The following is a 20,812-nucleotide window of genomic DNA, read 5'->3' as shown; positions in this document are numbered from 1 at the left end:
TTTTTTTTTTTTTTTCTGGATTTGTGAATGGAATTGGAGAAAGCAGTGATGACGACTTTGGTTAAATGATGGAGGTTATCATAGGAAAGGTTGTGTTGATTGTTACACTGTAAAACAAGAAACTCAAAGAGTCATCTCCGAGAGGAATCGCGGAAATCCCAACCACCGAAGAAGTTCCCAGGGCGCAGGGGTTGAAACGACTTCGATCGACCTGGGAGCGATGACTGCCAGCAAAATTGCAGCAGAACGACCGCCGAAAAAATCCCATCAGCCAACTCCTCGTCGCGCTAAACTTCGCCTCGCGTCCCCGTAAATTCCGTCCAGCCCCATTTCTCCCGTTCATCCACAAAGGAGTCTTATCGATACCGCTATTCGTTCTGTACACCACCGTTTCGTTAATGCCGCTCGCTCAAAGAGAGTTGGATGGCCTAAAAAGCACCGCTGCCAGAGCTACCCTCCCTCCCGTTTTGGTAAATGCATTCCATTAAACGGGAGCCAATGAGAAATTCAATCTGTAAACAAGGGCCGCGACTTATGGAAGGTGGAAGGATTACCTAAAATAAAAATGAAAAAGTTAGACTCGGAACGATTTGTTTTTTTTTTTTTTTTTCTGGAGATCGTCGAATCGGGGCCAAGAAGGGAATCCACCGTGAAAATTGCGCGCAGTCGAGCGATCGCGGCTGGAGGAATCCAATAAACGCACCCGCCGTCGTTGCTACAACTTCCCCGCCACCCTTCCAGAGCTAATTACAAGAGAACAGGCTGCACCGAAGGCTGGAGGATCGAGCGTGTTTAGTCTCGAGTTGCTATGATCGATACGATCGTATCGTGCAGTCGTTTCAAAGAGGAGATGCCAATTCAGTTTCGACGCGAGGCGAGTTCTATAGGCGCGTATATCCTTCCGACTGGTCAATGAATCGCCTTTGTTCGAGCGCGTCTTTAATCGCTTCGCAGTCTCGAATGGGGTCCATTGAGCGTGCAACGCTCAGGGAATATGCTGGGCAAACAAGCTTTCGTCCCTACGAGATTATCGAGATCCTCGTGTTGTCCGGATTATTGCAATTTATATGCAGTTTTGCATACCTGATTCTAGGACGGGCTTTCTTATTAATTTTATACATCGTACCTCGCGAGATATTATTCCAGTGTCTTGTATCTTTTAATCAAGTCATATTTCGCATGTACCTTAGGGATTTGATACACCACATATCTCTCTATAATATTTTCGCGTTTCCATGGCAGTTCTCGCTAAATCCAAGCTCCCCCGCGTCTCCCGAACGCTCGAAGCGCGTGAACACGGATCGTATCGTGAAACTCGCGTCGGAAAACTGGAAGAAAGAACCAGGGGAGTGGTCGATTGAAAAACTTTCGTGCTCGATAAGTTTAACGGGAACGTGTTTAGCGGAGGAGTTCGATCGTGATCGTTACGGGGCTCTGTTACGAACTCGCAACTGTCTCGGTATTTATTCTGCCTCTTGTAGCCGAGCATTTCAACGCTTCCGGAACGATTTCGGGGGTAGGGGAGGGAAGATTGGCGAGTTAAGTCGGAACTGGGACAGAAACAATGAGACATCGCCAACGGAAACAGGTTAGACCGCGTGATTGGCAGCAATTGGGTTCGAATACCAATCGATATTAGAAGACGATTCTCGTACTTTAGTGACCGAAAAGGAATGTATTCAATCTTTTGCTTGGAGGGAGTATGAGTGACTTTTAGGTGAATCCATGGTTGAGGACTTTGTTTAGGTATACTTGGCAAGGGTGTCTTGTAAGAATGACGACTTGATGTGTGGTTTTCTTCAGAACAATGTTTTGATATTGATCGGAGTAATGAAACAAAATTATAACATTAATAATAAGATGAGAATAAAAATTAAGAATGTGAACTGAATCGTGTTTCGATAGTATCACGTGTCATATAACACGTAACATGTTTCTAAAAATTGTTCTGTTAACCTTAATTTAAGAAGCACCTGGCTCTGTCGAGAATCTCATTAGAAGTGATCGTAACTTCCGCAGCAGAATTCAGCATGCAAATAATAATGAAAAAAGTTTATACAAATGTTGGGGTCTGTTTAACGGTTTTGTTTCCATGATTTCTAGTTGGATACAAAGGTGGCGTAATTGGTTCCACAAGGCACCCTTGCCATCGACGCTCCGCGTAACACTTTGGTGGCTGTAGGTAAAAAGCTACTTGTAAATATCGATGTTGGACCTGCGCGTTCAACTCCTCGAAGCAAAGACTATGCTGGTCGCTTTGAGTAATTTTTTTTTATTCTTCTTTTGTTTCCTAAAATTCCCGTAATTTGGAAACAAGGTCGTACGCGACCACGTTTGTATGAACTTTTTTAATCATTTTGGTGTATAACGCTCTTCGCGTGCATTCCGGTCTTCCTCGCAGTGCAAATTCGTTCCTGGCCAGGCGCTCGTTGCTCTCGATTGATGTCGACATTTAATTACAAAACTATGCGTCACTGAAAACAGCTGACATTCAATTCGACGAGCTACGACCGCGTCGCGTTCGTCGTTGATTTTATGATCTGCGAGAAATCGATTCTGATGGTGATTCAATCTTTCATTATGCACTTTTATGCATTTCGATGTATTTATGTAGGTGATGTTCCGCAATTTTACTCAAAGAGTAAATTATTAAATTTTTTCCAAGTATCAAATAATGAAAATCTTATTCGTAATGAATATTTGGTCTGATAATATTGGCCAGCAAGGGAAAAATTAAATTTGTATGTTGAATTTTAAAACAATGGAAGTTCCCTTTGAAACGTCGCTGAAAACAGGTCTGAATGTACATCCGAAATTTTCGAATGTTGGACATTTTTAATACCACACAACAGCCCAGCCATATAAATCCGAAATTCACATTCTACATTAGCGTCATTGCACACTTCACCGCCCCACGTACCGTTTCACATTCAACCATTCGAATATTGCAAAATTTTACTGGCGCCTGCTCGATTTATATTCCGTTTTCATTGGCGCTGTATCGAGGCGTCTCAAAGAAAAATTTTTGAAATCGTCCACGAATCGAGTACGTAAAAAATTTCATATCGCTGTTAGCACTGCGGATGTTCCTTTCGCGTCATATTTTGATTCCGTTTGAGGGAGAAATATTCGCTTGGAATTCGTGAAAAATCCGTACCGTGTGCTGGGTTAAATATGAACGAATATTCGCTGACCAATAATCCTGACAATCTCGAGCGTATTTCATGCTTCGAAATAAATTACTAACGGGTTCTCACTATGCCTGTTTGAACGTTGCAAAAACTTTATTCGAACGTCTACATTATTTACTATCGATTAGTTAGAAAAAATCAGAAATAATACTCAAAGTGCCAAAATACAAAATTTAATATCTTTTACCCCTCCAGGGTGCACTATCTACTCCTACCTCTAAACTGTCACAACCCTGCCACCCACGCAAGATTTACACGTCACTCCGCGCACATGTCGCTTTGGAAATTCACCCCGTCCCTTCAGGGACCTCGCGAACTTGCCCAATAAACCCCATCAGTCCCCTACTCTCTCGAGCTCGAGGCAAAATTTTTATCGCGTTAATAATCATAACTCGCTGCTCACGTGGGCCGATATTAATGGGGCAATTGAACGTGGTGGCCATAAAACGCAGCCCTTTCGCCTTTCGATCCCCCCTCAGGCAACGTTACTACGTCTTCCCCGCTGTTCATTCTCCAAGTCTAATTCCGTATCGTAAAATTTCGCGGCCCAGTGGACAGCCAGTCCTGGTCTTCCCGTTGACCACAATCGGATAGAAGGTGGACGCATAAATCATTGCCAAGCCGACTAGAGTTACAGTCTGGGTGCCGCTCTTATGGCGCAAGCAAAGTCGTGAAAGAGACCACGGTTCGTTGGCTCGAGCAAAACGCGACCCTCCGTCGGCGAAAAGTCGCTGGGAATGGCGCTGCTTGCGTGAGGGACGAGGAAATGTTTGATAGAGTTGTCAGAGGAGGGAAGAAGGTGCTTGGGAGTAAAGATATTTGTGCTAGAAGATGTTGGGGGGAAATGTGTTTTTCCTGCATTTTCGAATACTATTAGCCATTCTATTCTCTATCCTAGCTCAATTACTTAACACTTTACCGACCGGTAGCGGTTCAAGATCCTACGCCCTTCTCACCGGCCGCTCGGCAACATATCTTCCCTGGCACCGCGAATTCTATAAAAATACGAGAGCTTACAGAGCAAAGCAACTTGTATCTCAATTCAAAGTAACAAATACTTGCTAGTTACCGTAGCAGTTACCGGTCGATGAGCGTTGGAGACAAAAAGCCGATTAATCGGCTACCGGTCGGTAAAGTGTTAAAAAACTAAGAATACTGAGAAGAACATCAGACAGTACAGAGCTACCCCTTCTCTTTCGACGCTACGTTCATTTTGTTAGACGTCCTCGCGCCGGACAACTTTCGGGCGCGGCGTCGCCGTGTCGTCCAAGAGAGTTTCTAATAAACTTTCCCGAGGAAACAAGGCGGGCTAACTAGGATCGAATTTAGAAGGAATAACGAACCCTTATTCGAAGAGGTGTTGATCGCTGCGAGGTAGCTATTGACTAGAAGCGTTTCCAATTCGCGCGTCCAATGAACGGACGGACTACGGTGGAAAATTCGCATTCGCTTCGAGATTAATCACCTTGGACGAACCAACGCGGAAACGGGAACGCGGCGCATCGAAACGGCGGTTTGTTTACCGAGACGACTGCTGAAACTTTTTTAACCGAGGGCGAGGGGAGGAGAGGGAAGCTCCATACAAGCCGAGCGAAGCGTTTCGTCGGCGCGTAAAATAAGTCGAATGCGAGGTAGCCCGGGTGCCAAAGGTTGCCAGTTGCCAAACGACTGAAGTTCTATAGGAATAACGAGTTTTTGTCACCCCTCGGGAATCGCAAGCTAGGGTAACGCTAGAGATCTAGGGACAGAGATGTATCAACAGAAAATATTATTGTTTGTAGAATAATTTGGTGTTAGTAGTCTGATATTCACATTTCATGTTAATATAGGGAGTCAGGAAATAATACGAACTACGTTATCGACTGTCCGTTGTCTACTGTTGCATGTAGGGATAGATCTGTGTAAAGAGACCTGTTTTGCCAACTAAATACTCTACATTGACAGCACAGCAATCTGCCTCATCAACCAACTGTCATAGACTACCGAGCCTTATCGACAGAGGTCACTGACTTACCCACTGGCCTCTAAAAACTTTCTATCGTCTCTGTTATTCTTGTAACTATCCTACAACGAAAATGTCGATACAATGATTGAACCCTAACACGACCCGCGAACGTTGAGGTCCGCGAACTGCGGAATTAATTGGATTACCTTTTTCTATTCCGTCCTCGATCAACTTTATTTCAGATCGGGACGAAGATAGCGGGTGTCTTCGCGACGCAATCACGGTTTCTATTAGAACGACAAGAGGTGGGGAGTATCGCGGACGTCGTTTCCCTTTCTTCTCGTCCCTTTCCTCTTTTTCCCTTTCGTCCGAGCTTCGGGCTGTTTCCACTGCCGGATTAAAAGCGCGTACCTATCTCTCTCACACTCTCCCGCTTGGCGTAATTAAAAGATTACGATCAAAAAGCTTCGCTCGTCTGACCCCGATCTCCGATGCGCCTCGTGTTGAAGTAATTTTCAAGTTGCCCGAGCCTTGGACGCCACCTACGTGTTGTAACGTGAAAAAACCTTCAGGCGAAACGCGAACGAAATTTCCTCGCTGTTAGCGATGAACTAGAGGAGCCATAAGTAGGCTAGAGGGGAGAAAAGGATCATTTTGTCTGGGTTGGGTACCAGCAGAGTGTTCTACATTGCCTACAGAATGACCTGACTTATTGGCCATGTGTTCTACGTTACCAGTAGAGTAAAACTAATGAATTTAGGTACTCAACAATTGGTAAAATCCCCCAAAGAAACATATTAAACGAATCAAACAGAATTATCAAAGCTTGAAGACTCATCTGCTCCAACCCTTGCATTTCAATTAATAAATTTAGATACTCAACACCTGGTAGACTTCGAAAATACCTCCTCTTCCAAATCACATTTCCTATCTTCTTTTCCCAATGCCGGTAGCACTTACATCCCCTGCTGATAGGCTACCCAATACCCGCATCGGCGAACCCAAGAGTCCAGAGATGCTATCGCATTTATGCAAACGTTCCTTCACACGTGCAGACAGTATTCCTTCGGCTTGATCCTCGTAAGTGGCCCTCACGAGATACATTGTCGACGTTATTTCACTGTACCTCGAACCTCCACTCCGCAGTATAATGCACCGCGAGCGTCTAAAACCGCGTAAAAATAAACGCTTTCACAGTCGAGATGCCCAATTACCCAGCCGTTGGCGGTAATAAAGGTTACGGCGCTCCGGTGGGTCCCGGCTGCGAAACGGGGGAAGGGGGGTGTACCCGAAGACGACGACACAATTATTTACACGGTTGAAAGGGTTAAACGCGCAGCGAGTTGGTTAAATAGGCGAAACCAAAGTCGATTCGACGTGTTATGCACGCCTCAGTGAACGATTAAGCGACGTCGAGTGTTTTATTTAATGTTGAAGGTGAAACGGAAGTAATTACGGCTCCTCGAAACGTAAAGGAAGGCCCTGGGCGTAGAAGGGTTGCGGCACGAGGGGGAGAGGGCGAGCAGAGGGGCGTGCGGTTACGGGGTTGAGGCCGTGAAACCAAGGGAGTCGAAGAGTGTACAGAGAAGGGAAACTGGTGCTTGATTGAGCAGGTGATTAGACAACTTGACCGCGCCAACGCAAACCGAAAGCATTTCGGTAATTAAAGGGTCGATTAAAATCGCATCAACGGTTCCGTGTTGATATTAATTAACGCCCCACTCGATGCCTCCTCTGGGATGAGGCCTAAATGCGCTCAACGACTCTTCTCGATCTCGCGCCTGGAGATTAATGCGAGACTTCGTGAACCATCATCAACTGCTCTTCCTTTTTTTTTCGGAAGGTTGCAGTGTATTCTTCAGGGGATTCTGGATACAAATTGAGCTGGGATTGATTTGTTATTTGGTCGATATGAAAATTACAGAGGAGATTTTAAATTAAATTAAATTTCACACTGGGTGAGGTTTTTAGATCAACAATTTTTTCATCTGTTATTCGTGTATAAAAATTGCTGAATGAATTTAGCTCGTCAAGGTAACTGCCTGATTAAAAAAAAAAAGAACATTCTATGTATATAAATATTGGACATTGAATAAGGTTCTTCTTCAAATAAAAATTCCAGCATAAGCAACTGGTCCACACTTTATTTTAACATAACCAAGAAGCTATCCTCTTCACGAGAAAATTCCGTTCCGCAACCCAAAGCTTCGAACGCGCCAAAAAAGTCGCGCACCCCTTTGACAGAGAATCGCCCAGGATCGTTAAAAATATACCCCAGGAAGTCTTCTACACAGTTTCATTATCACCCAAGCCAAGACCTCGCATCACCTCGCCTCGATCATTAAAAGTACACCTCGCTTTCATAAACAGAGTCTCATTATTCCTTCCCGTGTTAGCGTACACCCCGCGTCCCATCGCCCCTCGTTGCCAAAAATTCCACCATCCGAAACCAGCGCGATCCGATTAATGAACCAGTTCCGGAGCGGTTCTCGTGTCAACGCGACCGAAAACCCGCGACAAAAGAAGCCATCGTTCGGCGTTAAGCACGCACAAGCGCGCGCATAGAGCCACGCCGAGCACACAGGTTCGCGCAAAAGTGCGTCTACTCCCGACGATATCGTCGAGAGCAGGTTGCTCTCGGCTAGCTTTACCGTCTTTTTTGTTCCGCTTTATTTACACGGAACGATCCATTGTACGTCGTTGCAGCTAATGCACAAATTGAATCGCCCAGCGGCAAAAGCCGCAGAGTATACCGACCGCGTAATTTCGTTCGCTCGCGAGCCAAAATAGGGGGTTCGGAGGGCGGGGGGGTAGGGGGTAGGGGGTAGGGGGGTAGGGGGGTTAGGAGGTAACGCGGAGGACGACGAGGGTGGGTTTTTAACTCGTTTACTCATTGCGGTTCTAACGAGGCCTTCGTGTCGCTCGTTGCCGTTTCCACGGATCACCTAGCCAACGTTGGCTCAGAGACGGCCGATTGTTTGGCAAATGACGTTATGACCGCGAATCGTGACCGTACTCCCCCCCCCCCCCCTCCCTCGAGGGGACGCGAAACCGCCTTTGATCCTGCAAATTCGCGGCCAACAAATGACCGCGGCGTCGATTCGATTCGCTCTTACGGCCCTTAGGTAGGCGCGAAACGCTCGTTAATAAGGCAATCGACGGAACGATCGGTAGGATTATGTACTCTGATCGGTTTCCAGATTATTTACGGTGGCGGGATTGTGCTGAATTTGAATAGGAAACGTTGGTATTGGGGATGAATTCTTGATGTTGCTGGAGATTGGAGTTGATAGGGATGCAAGCACTTATTTATTGTATGCTATAGTATATATTGCAATAATAGCACCTCTGGATAAATGTAGCTAACGAAAAGATCGTGTCCTGCTCAGCGGTACTCGGATCTAGAAAGTTACAGACTCTAACAATAAGATGTAGGATCGTGAGGTCTGAAATTGAAAATCAGCAAAAGCAGTATACTCTTGTAAATTAAACTCTAGCGATAAATGAAGAGAGTATTTGTTCAGAAAAACATCTAAATAAGAAGCTCCATTCGCGAGAAAATTGATTTCGGAAATAGAGTGTAATAGAGACCACCTTGGCAGTCGTGTCTGGCCACTTCTCGCCACTTCTACTTAAACTGATATTCTTGAACATTGTTTAAGGTTAGAAGTCAGCAAAAGTAATATGTTCTATGTATGAAAACATCCAAATAGATAGCTTTATTCACGAGAAAATTGAGTGCACTGTTGATATAGCGCCAAGTAGAAACAGCCAGTAATGATCAGACCCGCCTACCAACTCTCAATATTTGAAAACGATTTTCTCTAAAACAAAGCCCCCTGCACAAATACATTCCGATACATTATCGATTCATTTTGTACTGTAGAATCACCTCCCCCGTCCCATGTAACTACAGTTACATGACACACAACGGACCGTGTGCGCGACTGTTGATAAATCCTCAGGGGTAAACAATGACGCAGGAAATCAGATATAAAAGAATACAGCGCGGCCGTTTCGTTTGCTAATTAAACCCGTGGGAATGTGTTGCGACACGTACGCGAATTTTATTCCGTTTTGTGACGGGGACTCAGGTCCAGTTGGCATAATTTCACGCGTTGCGCGAGAAACGCCGCGGGATGAGGCGATCGCCGACACGGACAGCTCGCGTCATACGATAATTAAATGAATTTCATCTGATACGGCACGCGGTTCCCGCTACCCTGTACTTCGAAACCAGTTTTTCGGTCCATTATTTGTTCAAAATCGTGCAAAGAGGGTGAACGGTAAGGGGACCAAGGGTCAGGCGATATGGGGAAGCCACAGGTTGGCACGGATTTCTAATTTAACGGGGTGATTTTTATTTAAGCTCCCATCTGCGTTAAAATAAGCGACGCTGAACGGTTCGCCAAAAACTAGTAGAACGGAGAATTTCAATTCGCTGCAAACAATTTTCTGGATTAACAAAGTAACGTGTTTTTTTTTATAAATGAGAGATTTTTTTATTTTTGTTATTACTTCTGGCGTTACGTCGTTCTTTTGATGGAACAGTATAGTCGTTGAATCGCTAAATGAATTTTTCATTTTAAGAAATAAATTGAAATTTAATTATTAATACGCAAATAAAAATCAAGTTTCGTATGGAAAACAAATATGAACAGTAATTTTGCCTTAAATGGTTCACATAATAAATAATAATTCTCAACGAACCAGTATACATTGCAACTGTATAATTACTTTAAGAAGTTAATTGAATTTTCATTATGAAACGAAGTTTAATGGAACGATGGGTATTGAGAAATGAGAACAAAGGCTATCATTAACCATACACAAACAAATTTAATGTAACCCCATTTATTTTCGAATCACCCAGGATCACAAGAGTTTCATATTTCGTGTCAGTGAACGGCTATTATAAAATCAGAGATGTAAACTTCCTGCGAATAAACCGGGAGTGTTCTCGCTTTCCACGGTTCCTTTAAATAACTTTCGCCCTGCCTGCACCCGCAAATTGTTGAACCTCCGCGGTACTAAATACTATAAATACGCACTCCTTGTATTCTTCTTCTGGAAGTTTTTAAAATTAGAATAAGTTCAGAAGATTAGAGAGGATTAGAAAGATTTTTATTAATTCTAGAAATATTAAAAATGGAACTCATCTCTGCAAAAGACCCAAAATTTGTACAAAGAAGTCGCATCTCCAATATCGCACATTTCGTTTCTTTTGCATAATCGATCACGCATTTCGTTTATTCGCGAGATTAGACCCTTCGTAATTCAAAATCGCTCGCCAGCAATTTGCGCCGACAATACCATGAATAAAACATTCGTGTTTGTGTATCGCGATCTCACGGCACATCGTAATTGCGCCGACATTCCGAATGGAGGGGAAACGCAAAACGACTGGAAATTTATATTCCCGCCTATTTCCGCCGATTTAAAACGTATCGCGAGCGTAATACGCCGTGCTCACGCGAAATTCCAGTTAGTCCGAATCGCTCCGAGCAGAAGCGGAGATTGCGCGGCGCACGCGTATCGTTGACATCTTCGTCCAGTTTCCGTCGAGAGCAACTTCGAGTAACGACAAGACTGACGTCATTATGCATTGATCATGTTCGAGCAGTTCCAGACCAGAGCGTTTAATAGGGGCCATCGAAGGATAACATGGAAAACGTGGTACTTGGTATCAATTTTCGATAAGGATACTTTTCAACTGTCCAGCGACAACAATAGAATGGAGGATCTAGTGGAAGGCTATTGTGGATGTATCGAAAATAGAATAAGTAGAAATAGTAGAATATGTCATGAAATTGGAAGGCTTATGGAGAACATCAGATTTTTGTACTCCAGTCAAGTGGTAAGGGGAGTAGAGAGTTTTTCTTTCGTAAGGTGCAGTTTATAATTGTACAGATGAGTGAATTGAAACACACAAGATTTATCATCTTGAAATAAATAATAAATCAATACCATTTAATTTCAATTTCTGAATAAATCCACACGCGATACTTATTTTTAGCCTGATAACCTAACCATGAGTCTCAGGCGTGATTGTGGAGCAAAGAATAAAATAATTAAATCGAATCATTGGACTCACCTATTTCCTCATTGGTGATCCTGCCGCGGCACGGTGCAGAAGCGCCAAGGACGAGAAGAAGCGACAGGAGCGTGCGAACGGAGGCGGCCATCTCATCCCGAGGCATCTCGACGCCTCGATGTCACGTCACGTCACGTCACGTCACTCCTGGTCGCGTCAGCGACACGAGTCCCTCCAGCTTCTCACTTTCCAACCGGTACCAGTGTCCTTCACCCTAGCCTCGTCTCTCTCCGAGGGCACCGCCAACCCCTCGTCGACGTGGACTCTACTTTTTTTCTCCACCGCAGCTTCCTCTAGCTTCGAGCTTCCGATGCTCTCCTCTTTTCACCGAGCTAACTCGGCCCAGGCTCCCTCGAAACCACTTTCTGCGACTCGAGCTCTCATCTGTCGATCGCTGGGGGTTTCTTTCCCCTTTCTGGTCGCTCTCACCCTCTCGCCACCAGCTCTCGTCCAGCTTTTCCCGTTGTCCTCTTCCTCCCGAGCCAACCTTGTTTCTTCTTTTTTTCGTGGTCCTCAGGGGTCGTCACCTTCGAACAGAAAATCGTCTCGTTAAGAGTGGAGATCGATTTGAGGAAGATCGCTCGCGAGCTACCTCGACCGCGAACGATTAACACGTTGGTCGTCATTCACCCGTACATGGATGACGGTGGCTTTTACTGAAGAACTAAATGAATCAATTTTAAAAGTTAAATGTCAAAGAAAATAAATTTGTATGGAATACTTGAATTTCGATGAAATTGCAAGAATAGATACCACAATAAATGTTTGATTATTTGGTTTCCAATAGTCGGTAAATAAAATTTAATTAAGTAGACATTTTTAAGAGTATTAGTGTGGCAGTCAATGTGTTATAAACGTCGTCGCTGACGACCCAGCCAACACAAGTGGCTTTTATGGAATCCAATTGACGCGCTCCACGTGACAAGCGTGATCGAAAACTATTCGCTGCAACGACTACGCGCGATTGCGTTGGGAATGCGTCGTGGTTTTAGTCGCAAGCTTCTTGTTGTATGCTAACCTGGGATTTTATCGAGGCAGCATTAAATATGATTGAATACAGAGACACAGAATTAATTCCCACACCTAATAATTTGTCTAGGAAGGTGTAGTAATTGCTTCATCACTGATATTTTGTACTAAAATTAAGTCATCAAATTTCGAAGTCTTGCCAAAACCTGTAACAGGATTGATGGAAATTGTAATTAGAAAATGTCACAGGAATTACGCCCGTGGAAAGTATTCGTAGTTGAAATTCGCTTTAAGGTGCGACAGAGCAAAAATCACTCGTGTTTTTGTTTAAAGTAAACCTCCCTTGTCGCTTCGAAAAGCGTTTCGTTTTTTGAATTAAATTAGCGTTCAACACACGCTCTTGCTTTGTGCGTCGTTTCACTGACGTATTTAATTTTACACCCGTCTCGTTCACAGACCGGTTTCTACATCGAAATTGTTTGCTCGCAAATGTATTCGTCGTATTAGCAAATTTTACCGATAGAATTTTTAACACAGCGTTTTGATGTTCGATTCTTTCGCAGCTACTGAAATGCTACGCATAAATTTCAAATATTATCGTTCAAATATTAAAATATTCAAAAGAAAAATTCAAATATACGTGTAACAATGACATATTTTAACAGTGTTATTTTCAACGTGCCTCGATCCCGTCACTAGCTACTTCTAACCATTACTAACGTTCCAACGCGATATTTCCGTAAACTGAGCATGGCGCGAAGCAATTTTGCTCAACGTTGTTGATTTGTGTTTGCACGTGGAATTACCTTCTTCTCGGTTGCACTACCCATTGCGTGATATGATGTATGATTATCTACACGAGGAAATGGTAGACTATTCCACTCACAGGAGCCGCCACCGGGGAGTTAAACATTGGGTTGCCGCATAAATTTTGTCCGCCGGGACAAGTATCCCATTTTTTGAAAACACTTGGAATTAAAATTCCACCGTTTGCATTTGGAATTCAAATTTTAACGGGAACTGGTTGTTTTACTGAGTGGAGAAGAATTGACTATTGTACAAAACCATCCACAAAATGTAGAAAATCAATTTCATACGAATTCTTCCAACTCCGATCCCAAAGTGACTGAAGTGATTCCGTGTTTGAGCAATCAATTGGCTGGAGGCTTGAATATTTTTCGGTTTCGTATCGGTGGCTCGTTTGAAATCAATGCGTGTCGCGTCGCGTGGTCCTTTTGTCAGTCAAAAACTACGCATAAAACGTTATCACGGTGTTTCGCGAGCACGTCGCGACGCGTCAGGCCCGTTTCAATGCGCTTCTTTCCGCGTGGCGGAATATCGCGAGCGCGATATCGACTGCGAGCGTTAACACGTGAATTTCAGTTGATCGCGCCCACCCATTCATGCTTCCCACTCCGCGCTGTCTTTCGCCCTCGCCCTTTCGCGCCCAACCGTCTCCACCCTTCAGCCAAACGTGCACTCTTCGCTCCTCCATCTCTCCCTTCGCGAATCCCATTCTGCTGATTTTCCTTTCTCGCGCGCTGGGGCTTGCGATTTTGACTCCAAACAGAAGTGGAACCGCAGCCAGCCCTTGCAGAGCGACTGCAGAAGCGTTAAGGGCTTCATGTTTATTGATTTCTTTAAATTTCAATGCCCTGAGGATGCATAAATTTTTTATTTTTAATAAATAGTTGAGATTATGCAGACCTGTTAATTTCTTTTCAATCTTGAGTAGAGGTTGGAATACTTGATTGTGAATATACTATTTTCTTAATTTTAGTTCAAGTTAAATATCTCCTTTAATATCAATTACGACTTTCTAATTTACTTCAACTGTTGAATAACAATTTGAATATTTCTGTGTGTATACCAACAATAGTCTTTGTCAAACCATTTCAGAAAAGAAAGAGCCCTTCCAAGATGAGTTCGAATCTACCACTGCCGGCAGAAACACTCTCAAACCTCCTGGAGCATAGCTTGCTGACGTTATGCGTTCGTTGTAATCGCGCCCAGGGTTTTTGTCGACCGCTGCGCGAGCCTGGTTTTTCGAAAACGATGCTCGACTGCGCCCGAAGTGCCGTCGGATGGAATCTTTTCTACCCCGTACAGTCGGTAAGGTTTTTCAGCGTTTCAACATTCGGACCAGTGTTTCTCAATCATGATCCAACGATCGTAATCAAACATGGGCAAACTTCCAATATTTCTTATGAATGGAATGAAAGCGATAACTAACATCATCCCTAGACTTTCCGAAACACCCAAATATCATTCATCGCAAATGCTAAAAATCTTCAGTTCAGCGGGAATAAATTCCAGAGCGCTCACGTCACAGTCGAATGCGAAGAAACATCTACCCCCCTAAACAGTCATCAACTCTCCAGAATCCTCCTCGGAAAACGCCGTAACGCCGGGGATGTAATCGACTAGGTAACCCGTACATTTCTATGTAAATGAATCGACGCGCGTGCAACTATTCGATGGTCAGCGTCGAGGCCGAGATTGAACCCTAACGATCCTCTCTTCACTGATCTCTATACGCCCATAAACGTGCCCGCGCAATAAGAGCGGGCTTGACAATAGGCGAATCCGACGGGCCACGGGAATTCGATTGCGCCAGATATGCACTCCAAATGCAACGTCAGTCTTTCAGGCTGCAGGAAAAGCCCCGGAGCACCGTAAGCATCCACCTTTTATACCACGTTTTCGCCACCGCCACTCCTCTCGCTCTATGAATATTCTTGGGAATTTTAATGCACTTTTTGACGATCCCCATTCACACGGATTCAGGGGGCAGCCGTCGTTTCGGAGATGGCGTTGCTACGCGCCTTGGCAGCGGTCCCCGCGCACGCAGAACGTGCCTAAAATTCGACGCGTTCGTCAGATATTAAAGGGAATACAAATGAATGACGCGGAAACGACTCGAATCCCCCGGCTCGATTTCGTTTCGTTTCGTTTTAGCCCGATTTCGCGTCTTTAGGAACCGTCACAGACGCGCTTTGGGAGACCTAAATTAAACAGTTTTCAGTCGTTGATCGGTGATCTTAAAAAAGGCACCGAGGAAACAGTTTAGTCGAGCAGCGGTCCGACAGAGGAGAAGGGAGCCTCTGTCGAAGGACAATGGCCGTTTGTCGACGCGTTTATACCTGAACGTGGTCGAAGGAGAACACCAAACGATTCTTGAAACTGGTTTCCGTGACTGAACCTATCAGAAATTGATAAATATATAGCGCTGGCAGGTTGAAGGAGTTGGTGAATTTTTCTGTTGTAGATGATAGGCAGCTGGAATAGTGTTTAAGGAATATAAATTAGTGGAATATTTAATTATTGTGGCATTAATGAAATATTCAACTGTTCTAATATTTCATTGAATATTTAGCTACACGTATACTTCATTATTCCTAAATCGTTTAAATACTTAGCAATTCAAATAATTAATCAATTTGATACTACAATTTCAATTATTTCAATTCTTCTTTAATCACAATGAAACTCCAGCTATCCATTTAGCATTGTTAATCACAATCGAACAGACGCAACAGTCGATGACGATGCCAAGCAGTAAGCGTAAACAATCCACTTGAACTGTACATCTCTAAGGCAACATCCACAGTAAAGATTTTCCCTGCTTGTCTCGCGATACAATACGTCTTTCACGAGCACAACCGTCAAAACCTACAACATTCGATGACCACCCAATAACTCTCGATTCCACCTATCCCAACCCCAACAGAATTATTCCAAGCTTTGATAGTCCCTCATTCGACAATTCGACGTATCAGTGCCAGTTCCGAGTTCCCCTAAAACTAATTCTACCTCTAAGTAGTCTTACCAGTCGACAACTATTACCATCAAGAAAGAAATGAACGTTTAGCAACTCCAGTCGTATTTCACCCACGTCTGCAAACAGGTCATGGATATCGTAGACGATGGTCGACCACAAACGACGAAACGGGACGCGTTCGCGCGGATGGTTTCGGTCGAAGGCGAGTCGGAGGTTTGGGGAAAACTTTAATTACGGAATCATTCGACGTGGCTGGAAACACCTGCTCGAAACAGAGGGCTTTTCTCGATTTAGGGTGTCGTTAATGGAGCGAGCACGGCGTGGCTGGGCTCGTTCGCACAATAAGGTGTCGATCAATCGGAAACAATCAGCGCGAATAATAACAGCGAAGCGAGGAGGAGAGCGTGTTCCATTCAACGGCGCCCCAAAGCGAATTGAATAAGAAAGAATGGCTGTAATTCACGTCGGTCTTTCTGACGTCGCTTCCGCTTTTCTGTCGCGCTTATTCATTTTTACAGCAGTTGCGTCCGATATGGCGCAAAGATCCTCACGACCCAGTTTAAAAGAGTCGAGAGACGACCAATGTAATTATGATTTAGCGTGGTTGCTTCTTCCTTTTTCGTTCTTTTTCCCCGGCATTCCCCAACGAAAGCTAAGAATGAAAATGTCTTTTCCGCGTGGCTCGCGACAGACGTTGCGAATACTGTTGTTGCTTCGAGTGTTACATTCTTTATTGTATGGCGAATTACTCCGTTGAGTTCCTATCTATTTTAATCGTTCATCTCGGTGAGATTCGTTCTTTGGTTTTGTGCCCTTTCCAATTTTGTTTACGATTCTCTATGCTACGAAGCGGAATGAGTAGAAAATTAATAGAAAATGTATACTTCCACCTTGGAATTGTCATCGACCAAAAATTCTACCGTGATCAATGACACCTACTAACGCCTTTCCACCCTTATAAGTGAGCTTGGAAAATTTTAGCTCGATGATCAAAGCTGCGACTTTATGATTAGAAGGGTGTCGTTGCAGCTTTTAAAGGGACACCATGAATAATGAAGATTCTACCCCAGAGACCTACAGATTGGGTAGACTTCAAGTATAGGCATGTTTAGCAATTTCCGCTTGGAAAGCCACCAACTGTGATCCTGCCACTGATAGTTATCGAAGCCTACGTGTAGCGCTATCCAACGCGTATCATTAATTCTACTATGATCCCTGACATCTACTAAGGTCCATTTACACGATTAGTTGAGCACCAAACCACCAAGGTCGATAGCACTCGGAGCAGCTCGCTAGTCACTCGTCTAAGCTCTGACCATTTGTATCTAATTCAGGCTCAATGAACGCAATGGAATCGATACTACATGTGAGGTGGATTCGTTTGATGACTCGGGGCATGTCGATGATAGCCGTTGAAGATAGGTCCGGGTTGGGATTGCAGAGCAAGCAATTAAAAGTGAAGACTGGCTTAGAAATCTACAGGTTGTGCTTTGAACTGATTATGAGGATAAAGACATGTCTAATTTTGTTTATAGTTGTCATAGCGTACGCTTTCAGATGAGCTCCAAACCACTCGTGACAATAGCAAACTGTGTAGAACTTGGCTTTAATAATTAAACTAGAGGTATCTCAAAGGTACCATTCCTAACAAAAGAGCGATATCCGTCCTCATGGCGAACTCGCTTGGTGAGCGGAAGCTGTCCTTGATGCCTCTTAAAGAGATATCACGAAGCATGCAATGTAGATTCTACTGGAGATATTATCTTGGAAATCGGGCAACGTAAGTATGCTTCAAACTGAGAATAACATAATGTTTAGTACTGCTTGGGAAACCTACAACTGTTTCTGATGTTACCATCGACAGCTATGGAAGTCTCTACATGTTAAATGAAAATATATCTTATCCTCCAGCACTTGGAGGTCCTCACTGCTTGTCAAAACATCAACCAATCAAATCAACTCTGTCCAATTAGAGCTCGATGACATCAAAGTGGAGCTAATTGTATCCAGAAGGTCAAATCACTGAAACGTTCGAATCTCATCATTGATACCCATCAGAGAAACTTTATATTTCCAAACAGGAAAGATTCTATTATTTTTAGTATATTCTACATTCTACCATTCTACACGGTTCAATATACTTCAAGCTAACAATGTCAGTGTGTTTAATAATCTCTGCCTGGATACGACATGATGTTCCCTATACCTATCGACGTCTACACAACGGTTGTGCGTGCCAAACAGCAGCAAAGATTCGTGATCCCTGACATCTGTCATAATCTACTGACAGCTCTAGATGATATCAAGCAATCGGTGCCAATAGCACTTGGAAGTCCCAGGTAGTCACTCGTGTAAGCTCTGAACAGTTATGTCCAAGTTAAGCTCAGCGATCAGACTGGAATCGATACTATCTCCATCGATGCATGGTGAACACACTGTGCATATCTGATGCTACCAACTATCGAGGTCACGTTACATTATGAAGCAAACAATCGGCATACTATTATGCTCCCTAACACCGTGTGAATTAAAAATGGCTCTGGAACCTACTTCCGCAATCCTATTAAATCGATCGATTCATTTGGATTCCGTCATCGATAGATACTCGAATCTGTACAGGCTGCAACACCAAGGAAATGGTAAACAATTTACAGTGGTCTATATACAGTTTCAGTCCTGAATTAAAATTGAGAGAAAGCTCTAGAAGCTTATCTCCTAAATCTGCCAAAGTCACAGACAATTTCCTACACTGTTATCTATACCTTGTCAAAGTCTACTCACAGTGCTCACTTTGACTGACAACATCCGTCTAGAATTTTAGCAAACCACTTACACACCAAGAGTACACGTAGCTCCCACACAGTCTCTCGACTAAGTTCCAACCATATCCAATTTAAGTTCGATCATCAGACTGGAGCCAGTCGATGGCTCCACTATGCACGCTGCTTCAGCAGCTGTTATTGATGCCCATTCGAAAACACACATGCTGCACTATCGAGCAAACAGCAAAGACTCCGCCACGGTAATTAACCCGAGTACCTACTGCGACGTTAGACGGTTCCTAAAACGCTAACGCCAACAGGGACTTCCTACCCAGTTCCAAATGTAACTAACTTCAGCGTTGGCAACTTGCGTTCTTAGGTTAATAAACCCCTTGGCTGCTGTTAGCGATACCTTGAGTCAAAGACTCCTCGCTGTTCTCAAAAAGCTTCAGCATTCCTTATATTAGATCTAATCGTAGTTGGGAATGGAGTTGCTAGGTAGTCCGAGAGTAGCTTCAGCTAGTGGATGGAAACATCTATCCTGAGAGTGATAGACCTGTTTGCTATAAGTGACAGCCCGAAACAAAGACTCACATTGCTATTCTCAAAGAGCTCTCTTCTTCAGCATTCGCCACGCATAAAAGAAAAAGGGGGCAATCGATTCCGAAAGCGACAGCGATGATGAATTTCAGTTTAACGCGTTCGACGCGGCGTAGGACGGTACTGATGTTGACAGTACTTAAGCGAAAACTTGTCCATAGCCTGTCCTCCATCTAGAGAAAAAGCGACGAACCGTCGGACGTGGTAAAGATTAACGACGGACTCTGATAAAACCTGAAGTGACGTCGCGTCCTATGGTAACTCATCGCGTGACACTAAACGTAACTATCATGAGAAAAACAGGCTTTCCCATTAGCGGTAAAAAAAAGGAGCGTCATTTCTCAGAAGCCCGCGACAAGTTGCTAACACGCTCACCTGTATCTTCGGAGAATCGTTTCCACGTTCTGGAAAAGTCGACGCTGGATGTAGCAATGCTTGAGTTACATAATTTCCATACAGTCAGGTGGCGACCACGCAAATGACGAACTCCTGGTGCTCCTCGGCCAATTAACGGCTCGTTAATCTCACCGGGCGACCCTCCAGGTCGAAAGTCACTGATCACTTCCGATTCACTTGGTCCACAGGTCCGAGATCCTCGAACGATTCCACTACACACGCGTCCACAACACTCACTCAGGGGATAAACGTCTTCCCCGTTACGCTCCTATTGGGACAGGTTAGGCCCGGTGCGTTACGACTTGTTGAAAAGTTTCGACGATCGATTCCGCGCGATTGACACGCGCGCGATCCACATAGCTACGGTGTCCGTCGGTAGAGCAGCGAAACGGGGACGTCAAGCCTCCTCTGGTCTCGGGGCTATTGTCCATCGCCCCTCGCCACGCGAGCAATCCATTATCCTCTCGGACAGGGTGATATTACCGCAGCCAACGAGATACCCACCCCTCGGTCGCTCAGAGATCAGGGGGATAGTTCCGCGTGCTCTCGACGAGACCTGACCTTCCTCTACGCGAGAAAGCTTGAGTGGACCTAGTCGAGCGTAAAGAACTAAACGAACCCCAAAGAAAACCAAACTGTACACCAAGAAATTCGTAAACGCGCACTATGTAAACGCTGAATCCTTTGGTTTCCGATTATCACGCGGTTTTAATCGCGACGACCGGCGGAAGCGGTTTCGCGCGGTGCAAACTTCCCACTGTCGCTAAAGGCTACGTGCGTGTGTCGTGCGCGCGCGGTCAACCCCCGTCGGGAGGCAGAACAGGAAGCCAGAGGTCGTGTCCCAAGGACTGCACGGTAATCACTGAGAGTCGCGTTCCGCGGGACACGAGGCGCGCGCCGCTTCCCTGGTGGAGCGCGCCCGGAAACGCCCGACCAGCGCCGAACGGGAACGAGCAGCAACGCGGCGCGAGAACCAATACGACTGGAGAGAACCAATACGACTCGGGAGCACAGCAGGGCAACCAACGCCGACGGGGGCCCCCGGCCAGCCACGAGATTTCCTTGTCGCGGCTT

The 20,812-nt window shown here is 44.7% G+C and overlaps 1 protein-coding gene across 6 annotated transcripts in view; it reads right to left on the bottom strand.

Annotated features, from left to right (window-relative positions):
• The window catches only part of LOC128893435 (hemicentin-2-like), a 287,387-nt gene extending 266,791 nt beyond the window's left edge, over positions 1 to 20,596 (bottom strand). For all 6 annotated transcript variants that reach the window (XM_054154348.1, XM_054154350.1, XM_054154352.1 and 3 more), the window contains exons 1-2: positions 19,718 to 20,596; positions 11,231 to 11,757 (exon numbers count right to left, since the gene is read on the bottom strand). In XM_054154348.1, coding sequence (XP_054010323.1) covers positions 11,231 to 11,336 — 106 coding nt within the window. In that variant the 5' untranslated portion in view covers positions 11,337 to 11,757; positions 19,718 to 20,596. The remainder of the gene's footprint in view (positions 1 to 11,230; positions 11,758 to 19,717) is intronic.
• Positions 20,597 to 20,812: the final 216 nt, after the last annotated feature.

This window comes from Hylaeus anthracinus, unplaced genomic scaffold, assembly GCF_026225885.1.
Source record: "Hylaeus anthracinus isolate JK02 unplaced genomic scaffold, UHH_iyHylAnth1.0_haploid 3, whole genome shotgun sequence".
NCBI classification, from domain to species: Eukaryota; Metazoa; Arthropoda; class Insecta; order Hymenoptera; family Colletidae; genus Hylaeus; species Hylaeus anthracinus.
This window is presented reverse-complemented; position numbering and strand designations above follow the sequence as displayed.